This window comes from Hevea brasiliensis, chromosome 8, assembly GCF_030052815.1.
Source record: "Hevea brasiliensis isolate MT/VB/25A 57/8 chromosome 8, ASM3005281v1, whole genome shotgun sequence".
Taxonomy (NCBI): domain Eukaryota; kingdom Viridiplantae; phylum Streptophyta; class Magnoliopsida; order Malpighiales; family Euphorbiaceae; genus Hevea; species Hevea brasiliensis.
Window position 1 is genome coordinate 4,750,685 of NC_079500.1, and position 24,943 is coordinate 4,775,627.

General features: G+C 29.0%; 3 protein-coding genes across 3 annotated transcripts; 1 reads left to right on the forward strand and 2 right to left on the reverse strand.

Moving 5' to 3' along the window:
- Window positions 1–1,626: 1,626 nt before the first annotated feature.
- LOC110667985 (serine/threonine-protein kinase-like protein At3g51990) lies at window positions 1,627–3,696 on the reverse strand. The gene has a single exon (XM_021829000.2). The coding sequence runs from the start codon at window positions 3,394–3,396 to the stop codon at window positions 1,936–1,938; it is 1,461 nt and encodes a 486-aa protein (XP_021684692.2). The 5' UTR covers window positions 3,397–3,696; the 3' UTR covers window positions 1,627–1,935.
- Window positions 3,697–10,082: 6,386 nt separating this feature from the next.
- Window positions 10,083–11,445, reverse strand: LOC110667964 (acyl-CoA--sterol O-acyltransferase 1-like). Its single transcript, XM_021828975.2, has one exon. The coding sequence runs from the start codon at window positions 11,358–11,360 to the stop codon at window positions 10,239–10,241; it is 1,122 nt and encodes a 373-aa protein (XP_021684667.2). The 5' UTR covers window positions 11,361–11,445; the 3' UTR covers window positions 10,083–10,238.
- Window positions 11,446–19,829: 8,384 nt separating this feature from the next.
- On the forward strand, window positions 19,830–21,137 carry LOC110667963 (acyl-CoA--sterol O-acyltransferase 1). The gene has a single exon (XM_058151015.1). It carries the CDS (start codon window positions 19,981–19,983, stop codon window positions 21,070–21,072), a length of 1,092 nt encoding a protein of 363 aa, XP_058006998.1. The 5' UTR covers window positions 19,830–19,980; the 3' UTR covers window positions 21,073–21,137.
- Window positions 21,138–24,943: the final 3,806 nt, after the last annotated feature.

A 24,943-nucleotide genomic window follows, 5' to 3' on the forward strand; every position in this document is an offset into this window, starting at 1 on the left:
ATTATGGAAACAATAATCACCATTTTTATTGCTATATCAAGAAATCATGTTTGAGTGATGCACAATTTTTATAATGCAAAGTTCTAGATAAGCAACTAGTTACCCACCAAAGCATATATATATATATATATATATATATAATTTATCATTCAGTATATCATTCAGTAAGATTTGTAACTTGACATCGCATTATTTAATTTGATTCAGTAGCTAAAAGTATATTACTCACTTGGCAAAATCAGTTCGAATCCCTCTCTCCTAATATCCTATTAAAAAAAACCCTTTAATGTACACTCAGTCATGGATCTATTTAGGCTGAAATCGAACTAATCAAATTCATGCCTTGAACCATTAACCGGTTCATAGTTTCAAACCGGCCTGTAAGGGCCGGAATCAGCATTCTCTCCTGTTCATCTTTTTTTTTTTAGTTAAAAAAAAATCAACCATTGAATTGTCTCAATCGGATTAGGACCGGATAGAAACCATTGGAATTGAAACTGTCCCGACCCATACGGTTCAGTTCAAAACTTAGCACGGACTGGAACTGGACCATGGCCGTGCCTAACTTGATGCCCCCCACTAGACAACACCATCAACAATGCTAGATGTGAAAAGATTTTTTTAAAAGAGAGTTGTTTAAGATAAAGCAGATACAGCTCTGCCAAATTTGACAACCAACAGCCAATAGAGTGTTAATGCTATGAAGTTTCCTTGATGAGAAATGAAAGAATTGGTCTGTCCATGTTGTTCACCTGTAATATGATCAAGTATGAGATAAGCTAACTATATATAATAATGATATTTTCTATGAAATTAGTTCACAATATATTTTTATCATTCCAAAACAGTTAAACAATAGTTTCAAATTATTACAATTTGGGGTGGTTTTATGATTATTCAAAATAGGAGGGTGGTCTCTATAATTTAGGAATATCACATTGGTGGTTTGTGTAAATTCAATCTTTTTTTAATCCAAACACACCTTATGCAGAGCGGCAGAATGAAAGGTTCATTCTTTCATGGAACTGCAGACATGATTTGGACATTATCAACAATTTTCAGATTGAACTCCAGTAACAACCTGTTCCAGTTTATACTTATGTGAACTCAAATCTCTGTAGAAGAATTAAAAGAAAGTATTTTCATGGAACAAAGCACTTTTCATGGAACAAAGCACTTTGGGATAATTTTAGACAACCAAGAGAGAATTCCTTTACTGCAGGAAGATATGGAGAATTAAACTGGCTCTGACAAAATGAACTTTGTTCAAACTGATTATACTAACAGCTTGACAAATTCTAAGGTTATATATTGTGGGCCAGCAACCTCAATATTGACAAACATTCATCATCTCTTAAATTCCAAATTCTTGTCATAACTTATCTGTTTCCAGTTCAAAAGACACCATTGATATTAAACTACAGAGGTGGGGGACCATTGGACCAGACTTTAGCTAATTGAATTTTGCCAGAAGTTCTAAATTCTTGCCATAACTTATCTGTTTCCATTTCAAAAGAGAAATTTGACATTAAACTACAGATATGGTGGACCACTGGACCAGAATTGGCATATTCAAAAGACATCTGAAGAAGAAGAAGAAGAAGAAGAAGATACACAGAAGAAGAATTGTGAATCACATTGATGCATTTATTCAACAGCGATTCTGCATAATACATCAGCTTTGCATACCAAAGATGTAATAAATAAAAAACATAAAAAGCCTATAATAGGGACATCAGCAATGTGCCTTGATCTACACATATTTCAAATCAAACAACACATTAACATTTCAGTAAGCACTGCTGATTAATTGGAAACTCACAAATCAATGAACTACTAACAAATCTACATCAGTGAAATTCACGATCAATAGAAGCTTAGAAGCCGGAGCTTCGCTCTGCCCTCAAGTTGCTTCAATCATATTTTTAAGGTGTGCTAGATGTCATGACATCCTTGAGTACTAAAACTTGAACGAGCAATTGTGTCATTGTGCTTTGAAAATATTTCTGAACCATCCCCAGCAGACTGGTGTCTTCTAATTCGGAAGAGACTTTTTTCATTACCATGAGCCTTGGATTGAGCTCTTCCTTTGATACCATATCTTGCACTACCAAATCTAGAGCTAAAAACCCGATTTGCAGACTTGAGAGAAGATTCAATCCCATCAATCTCTCCCAAAAATCCAGACTCACCCTCTGTTCCACCCATAAGTTCCATCAAATTGCTCCGAAACCCCAAATCTGAATACACTCTCCGTGAATCCTTCACTGATTGTGAACCAAGTTTACCCTCTGCACCATCCAAATTCTCTTCTCCAACACCCTCTGGTCTTACACCAAACTGGTTATTTCTCAATTCAATTGGACGTCCCATCGTCTCCACCATCATACAGGGATTGTTGAATCCATTCCATGAATGAAGAGGAACCAATTTACTTAAAGCAGTTAACCAATCAATCACCTCCTTCATTGCTGGCCTCCTCTCTCTACAAGACCTCACACATTTAGCAGCAATCAAAGCCAACTGCTTCCTTGTCACAGGATCCTTAGGAGGGGCAATTCTTGGATCATAAATAGCACCAAGCTTCCCCTTCTTTATAAGTGGAATTGCCCAATCCACAATAGAAGGTGGTGAATGCCCCACATCAATGGCCTTCCTTCCACTAATGATCTCCAACAACAAAATCCCAAAACTAAAGACATCAGTTTTAGTACTCAAATTATCTGGAGTAACATAACATGGATCAAGATAACCAATAGTACCAGCAGGTGGAGTAGATTTAAGTCTATAATCATCATCAATTCCACACCTTAGTGCTAAACCAAAATCACCCAATCTTGCATTAAAATTCCTATCAATCAAAACGTTTGCAGACTTTATATCTCTATGGATTATTGGAGGGTTTTGTGAGTGTAAAGTGTCAATGGCCTTGGCAATTTGCAAAGCCATTCGAATTCTTCGACCCCAATTGGGTGGTCTTGAATTTGAGTGAAGAATATCATATAGAGTGCCATTGCTCATGAATTCAACAACAAGCAATCTATCTTTAGTATCATTTGCAAAGCCTAATAAGTTTACCAATCTTGGGCTGTGAATCTTGGACAAGATCTCGATCTCATTATCCACTTCCTGGCCAATTTCAAGACTTTTTGAGGGTTTCTTGATAGCAACGTGGCGCCCACGGATAACGGCTTTGTAGACACAGCCATGGCTGCCTTTGCCTAGGAGTTTCTGATCAGAAAACCCATTGGTAGCCGCCACAAGATCATTGTAATGAAACTGTTGGATCTTGATGGGTTTTTCTTGTTTATTTTGGTTGGTTTTGGAAGAAGTAGTTTGAGAAGTTGGGGTGGCGATGGCAACAGCTGATTCTGCTTTACAAGTAAGGTAACCCATTTAAGGCAATTTGGTGAAATGGGTTTTGAGACAAGAAATGCACCAAAAAATCTAGAAATTCAAGATTTCTGCTACATGAAGAGAAGAGGAAGAGGATGGTTCAAAGGAAGCTAGGTTAATAGAGATAAAGTCATTGGGTTGACATGAAATGGCACTGTGGCTTTCCGTGGGAGATGACTGGAAGGAGGATATTGTTGGGTAGCGAGAAGGGACCCACAAAATTGGAATCCCAAGGCCATTTTCATGCCATAAAATATGGCCAGCTCTATACCAAATTACCAATACCAGTCCATCATCCTGTCATTTTCCACCATTACTGCTCTGTATTTTTGCCTTATTTTCCTTTACTTCTTTTTCCCAACTTCATTTTCAAATTCTCAGTTGATGCACAGCTCAATAGTATACTTACAAGTGTAACTCTTAATTGCTATTGAATTAACATTTTGGATAATATGGTATTTATGTTTTCTTTATTTTATAAAGAATTGAATTGTCAAGATACATTAGTATCAACTACTTGTGGCTTTTTCTTGTATGTGTTTGGAATTTTCTTCCCATGAAAGTTATAACCATTTATTATATTAATCTTAGATTAAAAAAATAAAAAATAGTAATTTTAAATTATATTTATTGTGTAGCTTAAATTTTGAATATATTTTTATGGATTTAAATCGTGATTCAATTTAAAAATTGTATGTTACAATCTAATTTGAATAAAAAATAAGGTACATGGTGATAGCAGGGCATAAGCTAATAAATGAAGCAATATAAATATTGTAATATTATGCCCTTTAAGTTTATGAGATATTCAAAAAATATTAGGATTTTTTTTTTTTTACTATAATAGATTTTTTTTTCTCATTTTGTCTGTGATGTAAACTTTACTATTGAATAAATGTTATTCTTTTTTATACTCTGTGATTATATTAAGTTTACGTACTTACTATAACAATAATCTTCAATTTCTCACAAAATTTTTTATTTAAAAAATGCAAAATTATTTTGTAAAATCTACATTTCTTTTATTTTGTAAAAAAAAAAAAGTTTCATTATAAATTTTATTATTTAAAAATTAAAAATGTTTAAAGAAGAAATTGCTTCTCAACAAATGCAAGATTACAACAAAAGAAGTGCAAAATGAAAGAAGAAGAAGAAGAACAAGCTGGATGCACAACTATGAAATATTTTGGTAGGCCTTGTTTTTCTCCACAAATTTACAGCTTGCTTTATTTGGTTTAAGGTCACTGTCCCTTTCCTAACAAAAACTAACCCAAGGGCAATGGCCCAAATGAAAAACCCATTTCACCAACCCTCTCTCTTCCCACATATGACTTCATTTAGGACCCAACTGTGCCTATTGCCTAATCTTAGGGTCACCAAACCTAGACCTGGCCACCGGTTTGATTTTGGTTTGAATCGGCTTAAATTGTCAGTTTTAATTCATCCAAAAGGGTTAATTTTGAACTAGAATCGATAATCCTTTTTAAAGTTTTGATTTCAATCTCGGTCCTAATTTTAGTTTGATTCAATTCAATTTAAATTTAACGGTCTAATTTTTTCAGCTCAAAATTAATCAAACAATTCCCTTTCAATTTTGATTTAATTTGATTTAAGTCAAATATGAACTCAATCAGTTTCAATTCTGAACCTGCCCATGGCTGCATCTAACCAAACAAACTGAAAAATACCCCTAAAGAAGAATTACATTTCTCTTGAAAACAGCACATGGGAATCCAAAATTCTGATTGGAATTGGCAATAAGAATCATACCCTAATCATGATTTATTGGTGTAATAATTGATTATCCATCTAAGGTCCATGTTAAGCCATCACTGTCAATAAAATTATAGCACCCAACAGCTTCCAAAATGATCAGAACAAGTTTCTTGATTGTTCTACATGTTGCAAGTTTTATGTTCTTAATCATGGTATCATCGATTTATATCTCATAATAAGTGAGACCCATTTTTTCTAGTAATAATATGCTCATGAAAACCATATTTTACTCTAAATGTGGCCACAGATTTTCAAAATATATCTGTTTGAGAGTAATTATATCTGTTTGATTTTAACTTTTATCGGAAAAATATATTTTAAATTTTATATATTTTACTCATAAAATCTATTAAAAAAATATTTTTTTTCAAAAAATAAATTATTATAATAATATTAATATTTTTACGATAAGTTGATATAATAATTAAAACAAAGCAGTAATCATTTGACATGACATGCACAGGATGCTACTAAGTAGCTTTCATTTTCGTCTTAGGAAAAATTGTTATTTAATATATTTATTTTAATATAATTAATTTTTTATTTTAAATTAATATATTGATTAATTTTTATTATGTTTACTCGATAATTATCCTGATTATTTTAGAAATTAATTTAAATTTTATTTATTTTTATAATTTAAAAAATATAGTTATATAATCTTTTTATTTTTTAATTTTTAAATTATTTAATATTTATAATGATAATTTTTTTATTTGAAAATATTGAGAAGAAAAAAATTGGGAGCTTTAATAAATATATATATATATATATATAATTAAAATTTATTAATTTTGCAATAGTTAAGCAAGCCCTTTTTTTGTTTGACATTCGATTTTATAACTCTCCAAATAATAAAATCATTTTCTAATCGATAGAATCTGCAGATACGTACTTTTCTTAATTAATTTAATTAAATATCCCTCTTGCTATTGGCATTAGCATTCCAGCTGTTTCACATGTGATTCTTTAAATGTAATTATGGCTTTTGTTATACGAATTTATAGGAGTTAATTAATAATTGAATTGCACTAGTATTTGGAATTAATTAAACTTTGAGAACTTTGCACCCTTAAGATTTAGGTCCTGTTGGATAATATTAATTGATATAGTATTTATTAATTATTTAATTAGTTATTAAAAATTAGACATTAACCTGATTTGATAATAATTTTTAAGATAATATTTAGTGTTTTGATCATAATTAAATTAATACATATCTTATTTATACTGTTCGCTAAGACAGTGTTATGATAACGTTTACAGATAGATGGAGTAGTTTATAAAAATCCATCATTCTTAGTTTTTAGAGATTGAGAAAGTATTTTGATCAGGTTAATAAGATAATATAACTATTTTTAAATTTAACAGCTAATCCAATAATTATTTTTACTAAAATTTCTATTTAAAATCACTATATGAATTACTAACAACAAATAATTATTTTCTAACAGTTAATAAAATAGTTGACAGTTACTAAAACAGCTAATAGCTATTATAATAGTTAATATTATCGAACAGAGTCATTAGCTATTAGCAGTTAACTATTTATATAATAATTTAAAGTAGAAGTGTTTTGAAAAAAAACTGTTAAATTAGCTATTGAATATAAAAATAGTGCAGTGATCTTGTTGACTCTAATTAAAAAGCTCTTTCAATGGATAACTTTTCATAAACTACTCATTTAATTTAAATACTAATATAAATATTATCTCACCACATAATATAAATAAAAGAGATTATTGTTTTAATAAGGATTAAAATACTAAATGCTTTAAGTTCTTACCAAACAAAGCCTTAATCATACAGAGAGAAAAGAGTGTTAATTAATGGTATATGTGGAAAACATGTGCTTGAAATTAATTAAAAAAAAAACTACGTGAGATTGAAGGGAAAATTAAAAATAATTGACAACAATTTTTCTTCTATTGTATAATAAATAGTATCGACTTAATACATTTTATATATTTATAATTAAATTTATAATCCCAAGTCAACTATCACGTATTAATATTAAATCATTTTTTTAATAATTTTAAATCACACGTCACAATTTAGTTTACGTGGCTTGCACGTTTAAAATTTTGTTTTCTCAATTTTATTTTTTTTTTATTAAAAATTTTTAATTTTAATTTTATTTTTAGGCTCCCTTTGTCTAATTGGTAGAAAATAATTTATATATAAAAAATATTTTTTATGAAAAAGTATTTTTTATTTTTTATTATAATATTAAATGAATGATATATATTTATAAATGTATTTATATTTTAATAAGATTATTAAAATTTAAAAAAATAAAAATAAATTTTTCTTTAAAAAAATAAAGTAATTTTTTTAATTAAAAGTTTTTTTTATTAAATTATTTTTTTTAATTTTAAATATTAAAAAATATTTAAAAAAAATTAAAAATATTTTCCACCAAACAAACAATGAATTTGCGAGAATACCCAATACATAAAATGAAATCATTGCTAGCAGAGAGTTTGATATTTTCCACACTTATATGGAGAAAAGTATGTTCTTATCGTGGAAGTTGATAAAGAAGCCTTTAAGTAAAATTTTCTTGCGGGAAGTTGAAGATGATTAGTCGTCCTTTTATGGGTGGTGGAGCAAACGTAGTCTATACGTTGAAGGACCACTTAAGGTGACCGACACAAACCCTAATTAAGCTTCTTATTCCATCACCTAAAACAAGCAGTATAAAAATTTAATTTAATGAATGGTAAATTTTAAATATTATATTAAAATCCTAATTTCTTCTATATTTTTTTTAATGTGAGATTTTTAATTCTAACGGCATAATTGTGAATAAAAAGAGAATTATTTATATCTACACTACGTGTATAACAAAAAGCATATGCATGCAAGGCGTATTTACATGCATAATAGTTTCATAAAAAAAATGAATATGAACAAATTTCAATCAAAAGTTACAAGTGACCCACTTTGAAATTAATAATAAAAATATTCATTCATTTTTTTTAAATAATTATATAAAGTTGAAGTATTATAAAATAAAATAAAGACAAATTAAATTTTTTTTATATGTTTATGTGAAATTTTAGTAAGTCAATTAAAATTTTAAAAAAATTCTTAATATTACTTCAATGCTATTTTTAATCTCTTTGTCATATACATAAAAGTTACAACTTTTCCCTCTTTCATTTTTTTTATTTTTTATTTTATATTCATTGATTTTGTCTTTCTTTCTTTTTTTTTTTTTCTGAGAAATGCAATATAATTGTTTTGTAAAATTGGCCTTGATATTATTTATGGCAACTCCAAATATTGAAAAAATATTTTTTTTTACAATGAAAATTACGAAAAATTGATTGCTGAATCGAATTGACGTCAATTAAATTATTTAGTGATTATTAAGAAAATTATTTTTGATAGAATTGATAATGAAGAGATCATGCAATGGTTATAAAAAATAAAAAATAATAAATAATAATTAGAAATTTAAATTTGTGGTGAAAATTTATTATTTTTATGAAATTATTTTCCTTTAACTTTTACTCTATTGTTATTATATGTAAAAAATTTTCATGAATTATTATTATTATTATTTTCTCTCAATAGATAGTTTATCATTCTATAAAATATTCTTTAAATTAAAATGATTTAAAAAAAATGACCCACTAACTTAAGTTTCTGCCTCCACTGTTATATATGTCAATTAAATTATCGTTTGATTCCCTACTTCTAAGGTAAAAATAATAAAAATTTTTAATTCGAGCCTCTCTATTTATTTATTTCAAAATTATTCATTTTTATTATGAAAAAAGGATATCAAACTATAACTAAACCCATTTTAAAATATTCCAAGTCAGTGGAAAGATGGTTTCAAACTTTGAAAGAATATTCATAACTAGTAAATAGTCATAGTCAATTTTGCTACACTTATTCCAGCTTTTGAATTATGAAAAGTTGTTTTGGAATAAATTATTTATAAAAAAATAAAAAAAAATCATTTAATTACATAAAAACTTTTATTTTTGTAAAAATAAATTACATTTTTAAATAAAAAAATTAAAATTTTAATTTTAAATATAAAAAATAATAAAATAAAATTTAATTAAATTGAATTCTTGCCCGATTACAATTTCTTCTTTCCAAGTAAGTGGCTTGCAACCATTTGAAGGAATCGCAAGTCAAGTCTTGTAGTACCATACCAGAAAAGCTAAGTTGAGACTTGGGATTAGAGGGGGGAACCATGCCCAAGTCCCAACACCTCCCTTGATTTTAGTTTTGCTTTTAAATTCTTTATTTTATTAAGAGTAATTTTTCATTCATAAATTAACAAAAATTATGTTAATATATTCAAATTGATACTAAACTCAACCCAACTCAACCTTTATCTCAAGAATTTGGGATTGATAAGTCGCTTTCGGTGAACGTCCTACACCGTTGCATATTTTTCACTACACCCAAATTTCGATTTAGTGCGTCGTAAGTAGAGGACGCTCAAACGTTTATATTATTTGAATCCATATCGTGAGGTGTGATGAAATTTTTACGCTGATTATCACCTACTACAACCCTCCTCTTTTATTCGGGCTTGAGACAGATTAAACACAAACTACTTACACGGAGCTTAATATATTCAAATTTATAAATAATTAATAATTTAAAAATTATTTTATTATTTTAATATTATTATTACTAAAACATGTATCAACTGAATAAGTCTAAATTAGAGAATAAAATATATATAATATTCAATTTTTTTTAGATATTGAATTAAGAGAATTTTTTGATATTTTAAAATATTTTAACATAATTTCAGTTCAATTATTTATTGTAATTGAATTAGTTGAAATTTTTAATTTTTAAAATAATTTGATATTAATTTATAAATTATTAATAAAAATAAATTTATAAATGATAAATTATTAGTGAAACAATAATAAAAATAACAACAATATATTATTAAATGACATTACTGTGGATCTTAACGAAATCGTTGATGGGATCAAAGTGAACAACATTCATCTCTAGCAAATCAACACCGTTCATTTTTACCACAACGAAATGTTCCTAAGTGGCAGACTAAATCATGACCGTCAATGACCTGGCCAAACTCGCAACACGCTTTCACTTGCATTCCTCACATACGCTCCTAGTGCCGCGTATTCTTCAAACGCTCTAACATCAATCCGACACTGTATGAACTTTGGCAAAAACAGCCAAAACGCTGTCGTCATAACAAACCCAACGGTCAAGAATCCAGACAATAACCTTGGCAGTTGCCACTTCTGGTTCAGCGCCTTCTTAAGAGCAATCTCAGCCGTTAAACAGAACCCATGCAGAAGAAAGAACGCAGAGATATCCCACGTGGGCCTCACTCGCCCCAGGTAATAGAACATGAGCTCGTGCATTACTGCCGACACCACAAATGTTCCGAAAACAGCCGGGAGTGTGGCCAACTCCCGGCCAATGACACGTGCGAAGAAGTTGCGTGTGGGTTCATAAACGGTGGGGTGTAGGATACGAGTGACCATGAGGTTCCATCTCTTGCCCCAGAAATCTTGAAGCGATGTAGAGAGGTAGGGCTCATTGAACTGTGGTTCGAGCTCTATGCCTAGCATGGCTCGAGCCAGGGCTGCACTTACGGCTAGAGTGAGTTCCAAGAAGAAATAAATATGGAAGGCATAGAGAACCAGGATGAATTTTGGATGGATATATTCACTGTAATCATATACACGAACCAACATGGCCACAGCTATGCCCTTTATTGCATAGTTTAGAGGACCTTCTCTTGGTTTTCTTGATGGGTTTTCCTTGATTTGGCCATTTTGGTGTGATTTTAGAGGTGGGTTTTCTTTATTTTGATGATTTAAGGGCTTGTTTGGTGGTGGATTTTTTCGGATCTTGATGGGTAAGCAAGAAACAGCCACAAAAAGAGGGAGAGAAATTGATGGATCTGCAGAAAGAGGACCTTTACCAAAAGCAAAGAGAAGGAGCTTGAAATTGGCAAGCCAAGAAATGAAAAAAGCAGTAGTACCACCAAGATGAGGAGAGAAGAGATTAAGAGGAAGGTAGAAAAAGAAGCAAACAACTGGGAGAACAAAGAGTAGCCTTTTGAACCCTGTAGGAATAATGTTTCTAATTGCATAGCAATAACACAGAGAAATGATGACTTCAAGCCAAACCTCGATGAAGTCTTGCATTTCAGCACCCTCCATTTTCTTTTCTTTTATTCTATTCTCTTGTTCTCGATCTTGGCTCTGTTTCTTTAGTGTTATAAAGAGCAAAAGTGGACGACTTTTGGATCCAAAAAAACCAAACCAATTAAATAATTTAATTTTCAACAGAAGTATACGATGATGACGATGAATAATGATATGTCAGTGATTTCAGAGTCTGCTCTTTTTTGACTTGTGCATATGGTGGAAGATTTTAGAGAAGACCTTCTAGAAATTAGGGGATCTCGACAATGACAGATTTAAATAAAAGAATAAAATTTGAAGTCTAATGCAAATAAGTCATCCTTGGGTGGGATTTTTGTTATGGAAATATTTGTTTTGAGAGGAAATTTCTTTCTTTTCTTTCCCGTGGCAGAGGGAGTAGGGCTAAGGGTTACGCTAGTCCCCTCAAACTTCATGAAAAACTTTTTGTAATAATTTTTAATTATTTTTATTCAACCACTTTAAAATTAATAAATAACATTTAAAATATTATAATGATTTTTTTTTTTCACAAAATATGATGTATATATCCCAACGTTGTCCACTTTTGTTGAAGTCTTTCCTAATATTTCATATTTTCTTCCTATTGATCAATTATTAATATATTCAGTGCGTGTTTCCTGCTTTCCACAACTCAATTTTCATTAGGTTTTTTAATTTTTTTTATAATTATAAATTTGTTGATTTCGTGAATATTATATTGATATATATTATCATTATTTGTTTGATTATTGTGTCAAATCTCACAAGTGTAAAGATTGTATCAAGTGAGAATTGCGTCTAGTAACAAGCTACAATAATTTTAATTATTTAGATAATAGAATTCGAGTGAATATTAAATTTAAAAAATGATTATCAAAACCTAATTTATCAACTAAAAAGAATCAAAAAAGCTAACGGCTAATAGATAAAAAATTTATAAGACTAGGATTTAACTACATCAACTAGGGGTGAGCAATCGGTTCAAACTGAATCGAATCAAACCGAATCAAATTAAATTATAAAAATTGAACCGTCAATTTTAGAAATCGAACTGAATCGAAATTAGTAAAAAACCGAATCGAACCGAACCGCTTTATTTCGGTCCGGTTCGATTTAAACTGATCGGTTTGATTTTTGATTGATTTTTTAATTTAGACTTGATTTTCAAGTTATTTGATCTAATTTTAGCTTTGGTTTGAACCTAATAACTATTAATCAATGAAATTAAACAATTAATATATATAAGATTAAATATAATTCATAAATTTTCCGTAAAAATAAATTAATTCAAAAATCGATTCGGTTCGATTTGACTATATAAATCACTATTCGGTTCGGTTCGATTTAATCAATTTTTTTCTCTTCAAAACCGAACCGAACCGAAATAATCGAAATTTTTATAAATTAAAACCGAACTGATTAAATTTTAAAATCAAACCAATTGAACCGAATTAACTCGGTTCGGTTCGATTTTTCGGTTTGAACCGAATTCTGCTCAGCCCTAACATTAACTCATTAATCCAAGACTTAACTCTCTAAATAATAGATGACATTACTTTAAAGACGAATTATCTTAAAATATCTGATATCCTTTCTTAAGGCATAAAAGGTATGTTAGAATTAGAATCATACATATGTTATAAAGTCATAGATATTTTATAAAGTTAATTGAAACCTGTTAGGCTATTCGATATTCAATCTACTCTCAAAGAATTTAAGCCTATCTTTATGTCTTAAATTATTAATTTCAATTACAAGAGTTCCAACATCAAACTTCATCTTTCGATCATTCATTTAATATTTAAAATCATGCAATTATGGGATCCAAACATAATGCAAACGATAGCTGCACTAGAATTTAATTAAAAACAAATATCATCAAACTAAATTAAAACCATAGTTGAAATTGAAGAGCTACATCTCTAATTGTAGGATAAAGAAAATTATTTATTGATATTCAAATCAACAACCAAAATCATCAGAAAAGGAAAATTAGACATGAGAATAAGCAGAATTAGAGAACTCATAAGAGACTTATATAAAATATAAACATATCATTTATATAATATACATTTATAGGATTTAAAAATTTTTTTATTTCTCTGCATATAATATTTTTTTTTCATCATATGTGCATTGAGTTTTAAAATGCAAATATTGTAACCTTGTTGAGAAGAAAATTTAATTATCCATATGTTCGGCAGCAATACAGATTTTAGAGCTTGTTTAGCATTCAGGTCAGGAATTTTTTTTTAAATTTATTTTATTAAATACTATTAAAAAAATAATGCAAAGTTTTTTGTTATATTAATATCTAGAAATTAAATTTTAAACAAATAAACTGGATTCTTTTTAAAATTTAACTAGAATTAAATAAAGTTTAAAAATTAAAATATAATAATTATTAATTTGAATATCATTATTCAAAGTGAGCTCTCAAATATCCATCTAAATAAATAATTGGAGCTGTTCAAGACAAGTATAAATCATTATATAATTTATTATATCATTTATTTTGTCCTCTTTAAACAAATTTTCTAGCTTCTTGCTGTTTCTTTCCTCTCTTCAAGGCAATGAAGTTATCTTCTCCAATATCCAGTAGCAATTTTGACACATAGTTTGATCCCACAGCCAATGGATCCAGCTGCCCAACAAACATATTGATACTGCATTCATTGCAATATGCTGAAATTTGCTTTTAGGTTTGAATCTTTAATTTCTTAAAACTCATGTTGGGATTTCTAATTAATATTTTTTTTTCAAAATGTTAGAAATTGTCATGATTTACAATTTGTAGTTGCATATAATTTATTATTTTTTAAATTTTATTATTTCTTATAAGTTAATGTATCAAGTAATATAAAAAAAATAATGAAAAAATTATAAATTATTTCAGTAGATTAAGATTTATTGAAATTACTGTCGATAAAAATATGTTGTTTTTAAAAATATTAGTTAGAGAAGATTAAAAAAATATTTAAAATTAAATTTGATAAATTTTAATTATTAAAACATTAAAATAATAAAATAATTTTTTATAAACTGTTTTCTTTAACAATATTTAAAATTGAGTTTTTTTCTCTGAAAAGTAGTTTTGACCTTAAAATTTCGAGGCCAAACAAAAAATAAATTTAATAAGATAAAAAAGAATAAATTACTAAAGTCATGATATTTCCAAAATATTGTATAAAACCTTTGGAGTTGATTAATTTGCTGCCACCCTATACCCAGTCTTCACAGAATAACACCCATTCTTAGAATAGTGCCAGATTCTCATATCCTCCACACTTCTGCAACTAATGGGAATAGTAAAGCTCTGTTTGGTATTAAGTTTCAGAGTCTGAAATTATTTTTCTGAATAAAAATATTCTTTTAGATACTATTGAGAAAAACAGTTTGAAAAAAACTGTTTTGTTATTTTAGTATTCTTATGACTAAAACTGATTAAATTTAATTTTTAATTATTTTTTAACACTCTCTACCTAGTATATTTAAAAAAGTGATTTTCTCAACAGGAATTTCAACAGCAATATCAAACAGACCCTAAAAAGTTAGAATATTGCTTTTTCTTAAAAATCAAATATTAAATTTAGTTGATATGGTTTGCAATATTTTTGCTCTTTAAAATGATGATTTATAGGATACATTTGACGTTTGATCTTTGTTCTCTATCGACATTTAGCCTGTTCATGCAATGAAATTGCTATTAAAAAAAAAAAAAAGAAGTCGATCCCGTAAGGTCATATTGATCTCTCCAATCTTTATGATGTCTTATTTGGCTTCACAACATTTTTCATTACTTTGCTTGCAAATTTCAACTAGGGACGGCAACGAGCAGAATATTAATAAAAATCACTATACTCAAATTCGAATTCATTCTAAATTCGATTAAAATTTATTTTTAATTACTTGAATCCATCCCAAATCTAATTATTATTATCGAAAATATTCGAATTCGTTTAATTTTATATATTTTAATTAATAATATAAATAAAATTTTTTTATTAATAATTTTTATTTTAAAAATTAAAAATTTCATAAAATATTTAAATTATATTTTTATTTAAAATAAAAAAATATAAAAATTATTATAAAAATATATTTTAAATTTAATTAAGTATTTATATAAATAGGTTCAGATAATAAATACCTAACATATAAAACCTGAACTCAACTTGAATCTATAATAGGTACTATTTTTCAAATCCAAACTTATCTCAAACCCAATTATATACTGTCATGACCCGATTTCTAGGCCGGACCAGCGCTAGGATTTAGGTTAGCATAAAACTCCCGAAGTCTGTAATAAACCTAACTATTTCTAGCCCAATTATAAAGTCCATGAATGTAGTCCAAATTTAAGAAAACAAACGGACAGAGTCTATCAATAAAATGGACTATCCAATGCAGAGTATTAACTCACCCAACCTGCAAACATATAAAACAATATTATAGGGAGCTCAACTTTCCTTCACAATCCTCAAAATAGATAAATAAACATTTGGGAGCTCAGATCCCTCCATCCACAATAACAAAATCTCAAGCATCCAAACAATCTCACATAACTAAGTTTATAATTTCATAAAATTAAGTTGTTACAATCCCCAAATAAAAATAATACGCTACTAGTATACGCGGAGTTCTAGAATTGAAACAAATATAATAAAGTACAATTAAACTTTTCTAATTAAACTTGCGAGAAAAGAAAGTAGGTTATTCTCAATAAGTCTACCTGTCACCTGAGAAAAAATTGCTGAATATGGATGAGCATTCAAATCATAGAGTAAAATATTGATTTTAAATACAATTTTTATAACTATCTAAACTTAATGCATTCCTGTATATAAAATGCAATATACACACATAGTTTTAAACAATTCAAACAATATTGCACAAAAGATGATTTGGAGCACTTACACACTCGTGTATCACATCAATATAAATATGGGAGCTAATCCCCTGTACAACAATAACAAAATCTCAAGTATCCAAACAATCTCACATAACTAAGTTTATAATGTCATAAAATTAAGTTGTTACAATCCCCAAATAAAAATAATACGCTACTAGTATACGCGGAGTTCTAGAATTGAAACAAATATAATAAAGTATAATTAAACTTTTCTGATTAAATCTGTGAGAAAAGAAAGTAGGTTATTCTCAATAAGTCTACCTGTCACCTGAGAAAAAATTACTGAATAGGGATGAGCATTCGACTCATAGAGTAAGATATTGATTTTAAATACAATTTTTATAATTATCTAAACTTAATACATTCCTGCATATAAAATGCAATATACACACATAGTTTTAAACAATTCAAATAATATTCGCATAAAAAATAATTTGGAGCACTCACATATTCGTGTATCACATTAATATATATATATATATATATATATATATATATATATATATATATATATATATATATATATATATGGGAGCTAATCCCCTATACAGTTCTCTTAATTTCAATACCTGTCAGCGAGGTCAACTCAAGCCAGATTTTCTCTTAATAATCAAAGTGCGGGGGTCAACAAGATCAACTCAAAGCCATACTCACCCCGACTTCTCCATATATATAAGGATTGGGTTATAGCGAGTCAAACACTTGCCGCGACTACCCATTCTATCCAAGTTCACATCCACACCATACACACGCCAACACACGCATACAACTCCAAATTACCTTAAGGCGACATCCACAAACAAGTTCAATAGGACAAGCAATAAAAGAGCATGCCTAACATATAACTAAATATATACATACATATATGTGAATGCATGAGCATGCCTTGTATATAAATTATTAATATTGAAATTATAAATAAAATCAATATCTACTCACAGATCAACTGAAGATCATTAAGGTGGCTGGGAAGAGGAGGAAGGTTGACTCGAATCACCTAAACAATTATATTTATGAATTTATCAATATTAAAATAAAAGAGTTAAAGATATTACAAATTTATGACGGAAATCGGAAATCTGATAGAGTTTTCCCTGTACCTAGGACTTACCTAACCTGTAAGGCAATTCAAATAACACTTTTTAATCCAATGGCCTCAAGCCCATAACACAACAACATACTACCTCTCCTGAGCCTGCCAAATCAGTCAAAACTCACATAACTATACAATTCAGCTATTAAGTTTAAAATTAATATTTTACAAAAACTATCTAAACTAATCCCAAAAATTCTATAATCATGTCTCGCAGTCTTTAGCAATGCTATTTTACTATTGCAAAAGGAATTACAATTTTTTTGCTACCCACAAATATTTTATAAATTTTATTCTAAATCTAACATTAGGTAAAAAGAACAAATTGGAGTTCGGGTTTACCTACATAAATTTTGACACATGGAACACGTTCAGGGCATTTGAAAATGGTGGGAAACACTGTAATATTGACTCACTTCCAGAGTGGGTCCGGCAGCCCACTTGTCTGGCTCAAAAATGCAATCCTAATCCCTAGTGAAATTTCCTTGAAACAAGAATACCTACGCGAAGCCCACGACACTAAGAGTAGAATATAATTCTTATTTAATTAAAAACACTCATTTAAGAGTCAAAAAATTACTAGCAAGGTCGTGGGATCCATTGGATTTTCGATATCAGAAAAATTCTAAATTGGTGTCGTTGCGAAGCTCTCAACAAGCGAAACGCGCTGGTAGTCTAAGAATTTCAGTAGGGTTCACGATTTGGGAGAAAATCTAGCCTAAAAATTGAAATGAGCTAAAACTTTTCGAGCTCGATTCACACAAACCGCTGATGAAAATTGATAAAATTGATATCTATGGAAAGCTCTCGAATAGTAGAACAAAATAGGGATTGAATCTGGTCCAATTAGTGGCCAAATTTACCGGAATCGGTAAAGGAAGTTGAATCGGTGCGTTGAAGGGAGAGAGGTCTTTGGGCATGTTTTCTGGCCAACTGGAGGGGTAGCGACTGCAGGGGAGGTTGGCTAGAGGGGCATTGACGAGGGAGGAAAGAGAGGGGAGGGTCGGCTAACGATGGGGGATAGAGGAGAGAGAGAAAAAGAAGAGAGAAGGGGAGAAGGTGGGTTGTGCGAAGGAGAGGGGAGGAGAAAAAGAAATGGGTGGGTCTAATTCGACTGGTCCAATCTGGTTCGATTCGATTCGACTTTTTAATACACTCAAAATTTTATTTTTGCTCTGCCTTAAAACCTAAAATGAGGCTCGAAAATTTTTAAAAAATTACAAAAAACTCAAAAAATTTTATGGAGTCCAAATATATTTTTAAACTTACCACGTGATCTTTAAATTAATTTTTAAAAATTATTAAAATTAATTATTTCGAAAAATAAAAATTGAATTTTGAAAACCTAGAAAATTCAAATTAAATATCATAATATTTCATGCATTAAAATATCATAATTTATACATAAAATAATAAAATTTGAGATATTACATATACAATTTAAACATATCCTATTAAAATTTAATCGAATTAAATACTAAAAAAAATTCAAGTTGTTACTATCCTTAATTTCAAACTCTTAATTTTGCTTTTAAAAAGAGTCCTTTACCCCATATGGATCTATCAGTGTGTCCATCAAAATAAATTATTGATCTATATTAATTAATTATCAATGGGCCCTGAATTTATGAATTAATTATTGATATGCTGTGAAGGATAATAGGTATTGAATTTTCCTCGTATTTCCTTTTCAAAAGTTTCATCTAGTAAATTAATAAATTAATTAATAATATTAATTTATTAGATAAAGCTTTTGAAAAGGAAATAAGAGAAAAAAAATCAATATGAATTCCTCTTCATATCATATTAATAATTAATTCATAATAAATAACGTAACATGTAGAGTCAATTAAATTGACATAAAAATTAGAGAATTATATTTTTAAATTGATGATACATAATTACAAGTGACATCAATCAATATTATATTTTTTATAAAAAAAATCATATTATTTAATATTTTCAAATATTGTCTTTAAAATATTTAAAAGATTATACAACGTAAATATGTTATTTCATATTTTAATAACAAAACTATTTTTTTGGAATAAAGAAAGAAAAATAAGAAAAGAAGAAAAACTATATTAAAACAACTTGTTTCTGAAGATGATATAAACCATTTAATTAATGCTTAATTTTACTATGTATTTATTGAAAATGTTAAATTTAATTTATTTTTAATTTTTTATTTAAATAATTTTAAATTTTCAATTTAAGCTTAATTAGTGTAAAAATAAGAAAATTTATTTTTTTTTTATTTTAGGCTAAATAGAAATTTTAATTTAAAAATCAGTACTTTTACATTAAGAAAATTAAGAAATTTAGTTAAAAATTTTAATTTTTAGATTAAATTGAATTTAAATTGAAATTTTTTATTTAATTTAGATAAAAAATTAAAAATAAAATAAATTAAATATTTCAAATAAATACAAGAATAAGATTAAACATTTAACTAATACTAAATTGAAAGATAAAACATCAACCATCGTCAAACTACACCATCTCTACCTTTATAATAATACACATTCAATCTTTAAATTTATATAATTATCAATGGTACCTGCCTCTCAAACAACATCAAGAACACATAAAATCAACAAAGCCCAAATAGCTATTGGTTGTAAGAATCAATGGAGGATGAGATTAGCAAGTTCTTGAAGGTATGGCTCACAGTATTTGCATCTTTATTCTATTGCTATGCAATTGGCAAGCAATTCCCACAAGGAAAAACAAGATTTCTTTTATTACTCCCAATTGTGTGTCTCTTTCTGTACCTTCCTCTACATCTCTCCACTATCCATCTTGGTGGGATGACAGCATTTTTCATAGCTTGGCTTGCCAATTTTAAGCTCTTGCTCTTTGCTTTTGGTAAGGGTCCTTTATCATCTCAAAATGCATCAATCTCGCTACCTAGTTTTCTTACTTTTGCTTGTTTACCCATCAAAATTCAAGAAAACCCACCTCCCAAAAAACAAAATAATCAAAATCCATCTTCTAAAATGTCTAGAAAGGCTGAGAAATCTCCTCTAAATTATGCAATAAAAGGCATTCTTTTAGCTATTTTCGTACGTGTCTATGATTACAGCGATCATATCCATCCAAATATCATATTATTTCTCTATGGTCTCCACATGTACTTCTTTCTTGAGATTGTCCTAGCCATGCTTGCATACCTGGTTCGAACCATTTTAGGATTTCAGCTCGAGCCACCCTTCAATGATCCATATCTCTCTTCTTCATTACAAGACTTCTGGGGTAGAAGATGGAATCGAATTACCAATGGCATCTTACGCCCAACTGTGTATGAGCCTACACTCAACATCAGTACACATGTCATGGGTAGAGAGTGGGCCCCAATCCCAGCTATTTTGGCCACTTTTTTTGTCTCAGCCATCATGCACGAACTCATATTTTATTATATTGGGGGCGTGAGACCCACGTGGCAGGTGACATGGTTTTTTATTTTTCATGGGTTTTGTTTGGTGATTGAAATTGTATTAAAGAAGGCAATTAAAGGCAGGTGGCAGTTGCCTGATCTAATCTCGGGGATTTTAGTGGTTGGTTTTATAGTGGTGACTGGCTATTGGCTTTTCTTTCCGCAATTCCTCCATCAATGCAAGGCGGATGTTAGAGCGCTTGAAGAAATCGCAGCACTAGGCGCGTTTGTAAAGAATTCCTTTCGGACATTTTTTTGGCCCAAGAGTGCCAAGTGGGTTGATTAGATCATTGTCATATTCTCATACTAGGCTTTATGTCCTGAACGCGATGCTCTTAGTATTATTTTTTCTTATATTTCTTATATTTATTATGTAAATATGATAAATAATTATAAATTCAAGTCTGTTTTATAATACTTACATCTTAATAATTATTAAAATTATTTAATCAATTATTTAATTGAAATAAATTTTAATAATGCACTATATTACATATTAGTCAGTGATGTGTATATAATTTAATTTAAAAGTAATTATTATTAAAAAATAATATTTATTATTTACAAATAATATTTATTATTTACTTATTATAATATATTAATTAAAATATAATTTGATAATAAAATATTTAATCATAAAATCTAATTATAAATGATGATGATTGAAAAAATAAATTAATTAACTCATTAAAAAAAGCTTTAATACTGTTTTTTATATTAATGGCTAAATTTCACCTATCATTTTTAAATTTTGATCGTTGTTTTAATAATATTTTTAAACTTCAATTTATATAATAAAAGTTTTTTAATTTTAATTTAGCTCTACATAAAATTTTTCACACCTTTTTTCGATGGTGCCAAGCTGATTTTTATAAAAAAAAAATTTTTTCTTTCTCCTCCAGCTTTAAAATTTTAATTAATAAAATGAAGCACCTAAATAAAAATTTAAAGGGCACTCAAGTGTTGTTTCTAATTAAAAAAAAATTAAATAATTAAAAAAAGTGAAATAACATATTAAAAGATTCAAGTTACATCATATAAAATTAAAAAAAAAAAGTCTTATTTTTAGTACTGTCATAAGGAACTGCAACGGGATAATATGTACAGCACTGATGTTCGAACAGTAAATTACACTTCATTATAAATAATATTATTTAAATAAAAATAATAATAATTAAATAATTTAAAAGTAATTAAAATTAAAATTAAAATTAATTTTTTTTAAAAAAATAATTTAAATTTGAATTTATATATGTGCGCGGTTTTCCTTTCCATGGGAACAAGGTATTCAAAAATTTGATATTCGTCCACAAATGCATAGAATCACATAAGTAATACTCTAAAAATTTGAGTATCGTTTTTACGAGAATTGCTTTTAAATACTATAATTTGTGTTAATTTTATTAATATATAGACTTCAAATTAGTTTAAGTAAAAGAAATTTAAATTTGAAATAAGATTCAATTCGACTGAAAAAATTAACTTTATTTAGAAAAGTAGAAAGCAATACAATGTAAATAGAGTTTAAACCAATTAAAATAAACCGATTAAAGTAAGACTAGAAATTTTGATTTCACTTTACCCATTAAGCAACTTTAAATAATTTTGTAACAAAATTATTTTAACTATCCTAACAATAGCAATAATGTAAATATGTTTAATAATCATTCCCCGCCATTATTATACCTTTCAATTAATAAAAATAATCCAAATTTCTCAACAAGAGTTATTTAGTTAACCAAAATATTAAAAATCCAAGTTATCAAAAATATCCCATAGCATATAGCCTTTGTTTCCACTCTTAACTAAAAATCTATATTAATGATTATTTTAATAAGATTCACAACATGCTTTCCAGCAAAATCATGAATCAAAAATCATTGAAGTATTATCCCTAACACCCTTTTTCCTTTCTTTGCGCTCTAGGCATTTTTCAGTGCCGATCTTACGGCTTCTCTTGCCCTTACTGGGCAGAGGGAGTTAGTCTCTCTGGCCGGTGATGAGTCGACCCTCCCCACAGCTGGGTGGGTGTAATTAATGTTTTGTTGAATGGTACTGTGGCGGATCGGAGCTTTATTGGAGAGAGTCCTTTCATGGGATATGAGTTTGTTGTGTTTGGTGTTATTGTTTATTGAGTTTCCTTTGCATGCAAGTTCCGGATCCCTAGGTTAAGGAGTGAGGGTTATTCGGTTGTTTTTCGATTGAGCCTCTTAAGACTAATAGATTGATGTTTTTAGGAGCGACGTACCTCCTGGGGACGCTACCGGTGCCATCTATAAGCACCCAGTCCTTCAATAGCTTAAAAGAGCTCTACCCGCCGTCCATTGGTCCTCCTAGGTTTCATTTGTCGGTTCATCAACTCAGCTTGGAGATCGATTGGTTTTTGTTACTAGGCTTTTTTGGTTTGCTCAACTTTATGGAGAGTTTCTTTTTGGTAAGGGATCTTAGTCAATAGGCGATAACCGTTTAGATCCCTCTGAAACTGCATGGATTACTTGTATTCTCTCTCGTTAAGGCTGCTAGAGTGATGGGTAGTGGAAGACGGTGATTCTTCTCTATTTTATCTTCCCTACTTATTTCCTTCTCAACGGTGGTGGGTCGGAGTTGTCCAAAACCTAGGGTTCTTGGTTTTGGGCCCTTGGCCTTGTTTTTCCCAATTTTATTTGAGCTGGCCAATTGAGTCTTTTTAGTTAAAGTTGTTTAAACTTTTGTGAGCCTTGGGTCCAGCTTCTAATCTTATGTTGTATTTTCAAGATCTTTAGTAGATCCTTGCTCTGCACTAGGTATAGGCCCTTATTCCTGCCATGAAATTTTATATATCTATTGAAAAAAAAGTATTAAAAACAAAAAGAATTGCTAAAATATATAAAAAAAAGCCAAAATTAGCCTAAGAACAAGAAGTTTAGCAAGATTACTAAGGAAGATAAAAATTAAGCATAAAAGGGACTCAAAATTGTTAAAACCTAACAAAATTAGTTAAACTAAATACTATATCTAAACCACTTATCAGGTATATATATATATATATATATATATATTAGAGTATAATAAAAAATTGAGTTTTAATTTCCAAAAGATTTTAATTTTAAATTAATTGGATCTATTAAGCAGATATTTTTTAAGACATTCAATTAATTAAGAGACTAATTCTATATTAATATTTAAAAATTATAAAATATTTTATATATTTCATGTTTGATGCCTCTCTCTCTCTTAGGAGCCCTCTCTTTTGTTCTTGGGCTAGAAAAAGATTATTGTCAGTTTTAGTGAAATTTGTAAATTAAAATTGTTAGTTACAATTAGATGCTCTAATTAAGCAGAAACAATTAATCATGTTCTTTGAAATTTCTTATTGACAATAAAGAAAATATATAAGTAAATATAATTTGAAAAGTTTCTCTGGCAGCTTGTAAGAGATTTAATTTGGAATTAAATTTTATTTATATTTATAATAGATTTTTTTTTATTGGAAATGGAATTCATTAGATGTTAAAAATCAGCAAAACCAAGTTCAACAACAGACAAAGGAAAAGCCTCTTCAAACAAAACAACAGACTGAAAAGAAAGAGAATGAGCAGCCATAGCTTGAGCTATCTTTGTTGCAACTATACGGGGAGCTAGCGAACTGAAACATGCTGGAAACGCAATAAAGCTACCAAGCCAAGAGTATCAAGCTGCTCATCCGCCTACAACCACGAGGCCAAAAGCTGGGAATCTATCTCCACCTCAAGTACCATAAAGCCCTGCTCTGCTGCAGCTGAAACACCCATTAACACAGCAAGATTCTCAGCCATTTGAACTTCAAATACAGAAGAAAGACTTAGACCAACAGCAATTAGAATCGCGCCAGATGAATCACGAAGAACGGCTACAAGGCCACACTTACCAACCTCTTTGACAACTAATGCATCCAAGTTCAGTTTGAAAAAACCAGTAGGAGGTGCAACCTACTGCTGCCCAGGTCTAGGAAAAGCAACAGAACTTGAAGTGGCATTATTCCTCAACTCGTCAAATAGTACCCTAGCAGTACAACAGACATCCACAGCAGATCTATATATCCTACTGTTCAAACAATAATAAATTGCGGGCACCCAAATTTTCCAAAGCAAAATATAAAAGAGGCACACCTGTCATGCTCCTCCAAACCCTCAAATCAA

Excerpts from the sequence above, each read along its gene's own strand:
- LOC110667963 (XM_058151015.1), top strand. The coding sequence starts at position 19,981 with ATGGAGGATGAGATTAGCAAGTTCTTGAAGGTATGGCTCACAGTATTT.
- LOC110667985 (XM_021829000.2), bottom strand. The coding sequence starts at position 3,396 with ATGGGTTACCTTACTTGTAAAGCAGAATCAGCTGTTGCCATCGCCACC.
- LOC110667964 (XM_021828975.2), bottom strand. The coding sequence starts at position 11,360 with ATGGAGGGTGCTGAAATGCAAGACTTCATCGAGGTTTGGCTTGAAGTC.